General features: G+C 43.7%; 2 protein-coding genes across 8 annotated transcripts in view; one reads left to right on the top strand and one right to left on the bottom strand.

Annotated features, from left to right (window-relative positions):
- MTOR (mechanistic target of rapamycin kinase) overlaps positions 1 to 6,545 on the top strand; it is a 216,320-nt gene that overhangs the window by 72,514 nt on the left and 137,261 nt on the right. The window lies entirely within an intron of this gene.
- ANGPTL7 (angiopoietin like 7) overlaps positions 372 to 6,545 on the bottom strand; it is a 7,057-nt gene continuing 883 nt past the window's right edge. Inside the window, exons 2-5 of the mRNA XM_089658400.1 lie at positions 5,854 to 5,954; positions 5,459 to 5,653; positions 2,491 to 2,689; positions 372 to 1,305 (exon numbers count right to left, since the gene is read on the bottom strand). Of these exons, the coding sequence (XP_089514526.1) occupies positions 1,136 to 1,305; positions 2,491 to 2,689; positions 5,459 to 5,653; positions 5,854 to 5,954 (665 nt within the window). The 3' untranslated portion in view covers positions 372 to 1,135. The remainder of the gene's footprint in view (positions 1,306 to 2,490; positions 2,690 to 5,458; positions 5,654 to 5,853; positions 5,955 to 6,545) is intronic.

A 6,545-nucleotide genomic window follows, 5' to 3' on the forward strand; every position in this document is an offset into this window, starting at 1 on the left:
TTTGGCATGTCGGCTAAATCCGAAAAAGGCCCAGCTCCCATGATGCACTGGGTACCCTTGTTTTTTTTATTGGTTGTACCAGTGTAGATGGATCCCAGAAATGGTGTTTGACAGGCATTGCTTTACAAAGACTGCTCTGAAAGCTTTTAATATGCAGAAAGAGAACTGGAATGTTGTAACGGGCAGTAAGCACCCAACTATTGACTTTTCTCAGGTCAGCGTTCCTCTTTGAAGAAGTTTGGTCTCTGTGGCTGCGGCCATACATCACTGCTTTTGGTCATTATTGTGTTTTGTTCATTTTAATTATGGTCTACCTCTTGAAAGTACGCACACCCCAGTTAGAACAAAAAGGAAAAAAAACTGACAAAGTATTTTTTACATAAAAAAAATCTTTTATTTTTTGGCCTCTTGGCCAACAGTATTTTTCTTTCCAGTTTCATAAAGCAAATAAAAATAGACTTTACAGTATCTAAAGCAGTCACATCCCGGGGAATAATCACCTATATACAATCTTTCTGTGGTCGGCTATACAACTGAATCTATCAAGCCTGGACTAAGGAAGCCAGGAGCAAAAGTGGAGATGTAAAGCTGGAAAATTAAGCAATCTTATTAGAGCTCCTCTTTTGCTAGTGTTTTCCAGTCCAGTTTTGATAAACCCATCCCTTTTGCATCTCTCTGGTCAGGGCAGGAAGGGCTGCCATCGCCTCTAGTGGTTGTCCTGGGAATTGCATCCTTTTGAATTTTTTGTGGGTTTTTTTTCCCCTTTTTTCTTTTTTAGCTTATATACATCTGTGGTCCCTCTTAGCGGTGTTAGTTCAGTGTGTCTGTTTCTTCTATAAAGAGATGGGATATTTTGTATCTGTTATTTAGAGATCTCGGATTATCCTGCATCTCCAAGCATGGCGGTTGTTTGTTAGTATTATCATGTGACGCGCTCACTGAGCCACCAGTTTTCCTAACTGCTGTCCCCATTGTCCACAGCATCATGTTAATGACACCCCTTATGGGGCTAGCTCTCTGTATGTACAGTGCAGGTGGATTCTACAAGGGAAAAAAAAAAGGAAGTAATGGCGCTTGGAGGGGGCACTGTTGGTGTTGAGGTCATTGGATGCTGAGCAGGGTTTGCTCTCTCCCTTCATTGCTGGAAGTCTTGAGGTCGTATCTTCATCTCCACTCTCCTTAGAGAATAGGAAGACCCATGCCAGCCGTACCAGCTGATACCATCTGAATGCTTGTTGTGGTCTCCATTGCGATAGAATATACCGTTCAGGTTGGAGTCTGTGCAGCAGTTGTACCAGTACCCTCCTGAAGGGGGGAGGAAAGACAATATTTTGTTAGGTCACATGACAGGAGGTTGTAGTGTATCCTCAGTGAATACTAAGAGCATATTTTGATTATTGTATACCACATACAAATTTTGTAAAAACTTAACTAGTGGCTGTGTGGTGAGGGAAGTAATGAGCATCCTTGTTTTAATGACTGCTGTAATGAAGTCAGTTACTGCCTATGGAAAGTCTGTTTTTCTATCACACCCGAGTCAATAGAGTTACTTTGAGGGTGGACAGGTAAAACGGTCACATAAAGTTGTTGTAAACCTGGATATCCCCCTATGGTAAGTGTTTTTTTTTTTTTTTGCTTTTATTTTTGTTTTTTGTTTTTTTTGCCTCAATCCAACACACCTAGCATGATCTGTCTGCTCTCTCATTCCTGTATTATCTACGAGTCACTTCTGACTGACACACCAGAAAATCCCTGGAGATGGCACTCCCTCAGCACACAGAGGGTGATTGACAGCCTCAGCTGTGCATATTTCCCTATGTGACTGTGTAGAAGGGGGTGTGTCCTTTCCCTCCACTCAGGTCTTAAATTACACTCAGGTCCTTGCTGTATGCTATGTAATGTGTGACATCAGATTCCTGCCCCCGGCCTTCTGGAGCTCTGAAAAGATTTGTAAGTTGTGTGCTTGAGAAGGCTGTAAAGAAGAAATGCTGCAGATAAACAGGTACCACTTATGCAGGATGATTTGTTGCATCTCTGTGTATCACATGAGGATAGTCCCTTCACTGGGTAATATGTAAGGCTTGCAACCACTTTAAGCTCTATTCAACAGGAATCCGTGCCTGCCTACAACACAAATCTGCACTTGCAATTCACTGATCTTTATTGCACATGTGTTTTGTCTGGTCTACACATATAGGAGGACTGTATATATGACCTACCATGGTCACCGTGCATTAAAAAATATATAAACTGTCGGGTGATGATCACTGGGCCAAGAGGCAGAGAGATGAGCGCTACGCTGTGCTGAGCACTATGTAGCTGCCAGTAGTGGTAAACAGGACTGTTGTGTTCCATATAATACAGAATATACAGAACACCTTTGGTCATGACGCAGGTAAAGGAGTGCAAATTAACGTTTACAACGTGGTTTTCCTGCAAATTATATTCAGACAGTGTGCCATAGTTAATTGCCCTCTGCTGTCTTCTCACCTTTGCGCAGTCCAGCGCAGTCATCCAAGCACTTGTCATTGTCCTTGTCCTTGGTACTGAAGGCCGTGTTGTTGTGATAGCGAAGAGAGTCCCTGCCAGCATTCCCGCTGTAATTGCCCAGGAAAAGGCGATAGCTGTTTTGTTCGTCACTGAGGTAGAACTGGGCATATTCTGCATATCTGACACGGCCCTCCCAGTCCTGAAATTACAGAAAGCAAAGAGAAAAGCCGACATAAAGTTACATATTGAGTCCTCATGCACATTTGTCGTTTTTACAGTTGCTGTTTTTGGCTTTTTGAGGTTTTGTTTTTTTTTTTTTTTCCACAGCTAGTAAACCCCCCAGCATGTTATCCTATGTGTCTATGCACACGTAGGCTGTAATCCACGTTTTTTGGCTGGAAAAAAACCCCAGGACTAGTGGGTTTCTAGAGTTGTGGGGTTTTTTTTTTTATAGCTGTAAAAACGCTCTAACGCTGAAAAACTCAGCAAACTGGCAGTTTTGGACGTTTTTTTACCCAAAAAAAATATATATATTTTTTTTTTGTAAAAATAAAGCCGCTAAACGTTAATTCAAAAAGCTTAAAGCTGAAAAACCAAGTTTTTAACATGACTTTACACAGCTAACATTACCAGCGTTCTCAAAACACCCCGTGTGCGTAGAGCCCTAAAGTTTGTAAAAAAGCAGATGTAGTCCCCAGTTGCAGCCACTTAATGGGCACGGAGCTTATGAACAGTACACCCTTTTGTTAGAATATCAGCTTAGCACCACTAACACAGATTTTGATAGTGTTCTGTCTAAGGCTGAAATCTATGAACTACATTATTTCGTATTTATGACCTGTTCGTTTGTCTAGGAAGTGGCTCATTTATCCAGGTCATGGTACAAGCTGGTAGTAGTTATCCACATTTGACTGGTCTTGTTCTGATCTTTTCATGGTGATAATGCAACGCTACATTTCCCCCACTGGATGGCGCTGTAGGCAAGATCAGTAATTGCAGCTCCCAAGTTCAGTGGAGTGGAAAATTCTGTATGCTATTCACATATGTGAAACATTTTGATGTTGGATACAGTGCAAAAGTATTCAAATAGAGTATTTCTGAGCAAAAAAAAAAAAATGACATTAAATTCTGCAGTACATGCATGTTTCCCTGTTTTATCACTGCTACACACACAGGAAAATATCTTTTAGCTTTGGAAATGAGATGCTTACTGGATTTCTGGCAGTTTGAGTTGACAACACAGTGCCTCGGCTATACTGAAATCCCAGAAAGTGTCGTCAGCCCTGTCTGTTTCTCTGCTGGACTACAGAACACCCCCTCATTCATAACCCAAATTGAAGTTGTTCTGTAGTATAGCAGAACTGTCATATCAGAATGGCCATTAGGAGCACACTGGATTTCTGCAAACACAGGTATTTCTCTGTACTTGCAGCATTTTTAAAAAAGCAAAAAAAAAAAAAAATGGAGGAAATGTGCATTTATTGCAGAGATGTACTGAATGTGTCTAACCCAGACAAACCCTTTTGTGGGAATTCACTAGAACAGGAGCAGACCATCTAGAACAGCTGTATCTAGCAGGGGCGGACTGACCATTTGGAAACTTCGGCACTGCCCGAGGGCCCGGGGTCAGTAAGGGGCCCCATGAGATGCCCCTGGTACCTTTTTTCATAGGCTTTTTTGAGTTTGGGCAAGGACACAGGGGCCCCATGATCCCCTATTGCCTGGGGGCGCCATGAGTTGTCAGTCCACCCCTGGTACCTAGTAACCAATTATCTTCTAACTTCATCATGACCAGTTTGAGCTTTAAAAATGAAATCTTGAATGTGATTGGTTTCCATGCACAGCTGCTCCAGTCTTGGTAAATTCCCCTCTTTATTAGTAGTGAATACCTGTGGAGGTGTTATATCAACATAGATGAACTCCTCATAGGAGATGGACTGTCTCACTTTCAGGTTACACCTACAGCAATCTAACTAGCAGCAATGGATTTTGTTTGTCTTCTTATTAAAGCAGAACTAGACTCTCAACACTTACCTCTCCTGCAATGGTCCGTTGTCTTTTACCCAGCTTCTTCTGGGTTCCAGGATGGAACTCCTGGTGATGGATGACGTCACTCCTGTGCTTCTTCTGGGTTCCAGAATGATGTCACTCCTGTGCTTCTTCTGGGTGCCGGGATGCAACCCCTGGTGATGGATGACGTCACTCCTGTGCTTCTTCTGGGTCCTGGGATGCAACCCCTGGTAATGGATGACGTCACTCCTGTGCTGCTTCTGGGTGCCGGGATGCAACTCCTGGTGATGGATGACGTCACTCCTGTGCTGCTTCTGGGTGCGGGGATGCAACCCCTGGTGATGGATGACGTCACTCCTGTGCTTCTTCTGGGTCCTGGGATGCAACCCCTGGTAATGGATGACGTCACTCCTGTGCTGCTTCTGGGTGCCGGGATGCAACTCCTGGTGATGGATGACGTCACTCCTGTGCTTCTTCTGGGTGCCGGGATGCAACCCCTGGTGATGGATGACGTCACTCCTGTGCTGCTTCTGGGTGCGGGGATGAAACCCCTGGTGATGGATGACGTCACTCCTGTGCTGCTTCTGGGTGCCGGGATGCAACCCCTGGTGATGGATGACGTCACTCCTGTGCTGCTTCTGGGTGCCGGGATGCAACCCCTGGTGATGGATGACGTCACTCCTGTGCTTCTTCTGGGTGCCGGGATGAAACCCCTGGTGATGACTTCATTCCTGTGCATGCACAAGAGTGCAGTCGTCCCAGCACACAGGATCTGTGCCAGAATGTACATTCTACAGAAGACTGCAGGTAGGTAGGTAGGTTTTTTTTTTTATTGCAGAAAAGTCTTCTGCAATACAGAGCCTGCCTGTCTGCTCGCAGTTTTTGAAATGGAGACTTTTTTTTTTCCTTTTAAAGACTTGTTACAGTTATTGATTAATGAGGTGTGGACTATATTTACCTCTAACTCTACTCTCAGGACGGTCGGCCTTCTGGTCAAGCGATAGATGTGCTCATTGCCCAACCAAAAATCTCCCCGAATTTTGCCAAAGCCTTCCCGGTACTGCTTCCAGTCTCTGTTGAATGAGGTCAGGCCAATTTTCCTCCTCTGTATGAGGGTCCATCCTCCTCCTTGGGTCTCCATATCACAGTAGACCTAATAACGACAAAATATGATCAAATAATTGGGTTTCGGAGCACAATGAGCAGGCAGTATGTAAAATCCTGTAGCAACATATCAAAAATGAATACAAGCTGATTGCCATGGCTTCTTGCAGGCTTTAGCTCTTCCAGCTCGAGTATTAAACAAGCTCGTATATGTTACAGGTAAGAAAAGCTATTTGTGATATTTCTTACCTCCAGCTCTGGACTCCCCAAAAACTCATCCGCAGGCATTTTGTAGACACCTGAGATTCTATAATTCTTCTGGTAGAGGGACGAGCAGTCGTAAAGGGCGTCTGTAAAAAAATAATTTAAAGGAAAAAAATTTCACTTGGGAAAAAGCCTGTGAAACGCTATGATGGCACAGATCGCAGCATCTTCTCAAATTCCTCCCCACCTGCAGTAAATCATCTGCACATTTCAGACATTCTTAAACTGCAATTAAAAAAAAAAACAAAAAAAAACTTTAGGAGCACGTGTGAGGACCACCTGAAGCCTGCCCCGAGCAATCCATTCCTTCAATGTTGATTTACACCCCTGTCAGACAGATCTCCACCCTTGGACACCTGTGAAATTTCTCATCACGGAGGTGCCGCATCCCTTGTCAGTGTAAGATAAAGAAAGCATCAAACTGGTCTACTTTCTCTAAGAAAAGTGTTTCCATTCCACCCACACGTCTGCAAAAAAAACCCCAGCTGGTGAATGTCATTGGCTCTGCTCTTTTTGCAGAATTAGTTTCCATACCCCTGGGGGGTGCCTGCTATTTTGTTTTATAGTTTTTTGACACTAATCTCAACTAATGTCAGGAGGAGAGGGGGCTGCCTCTGCATTTGGTGTATTTGGAAAGTCCTGGAAGGATTATTAGCAAGTTTCTGCTAGAAGATAAT

This window comes from Staurois parvus, unplaced genomic scaffold, assembly GCF_062004578.1.
Source record: "Staurois parvus isolate SC_StPar_1 unplaced genomic scaffold, SC_StPar_1.0 ptg001066l, whole genome shotgun sequence".
Taxonomy (NCBI): Eukaryota; Metazoa; Chordata; class Amphibia; order Anura; family Ranidae; genus Staurois; species Staurois parvus.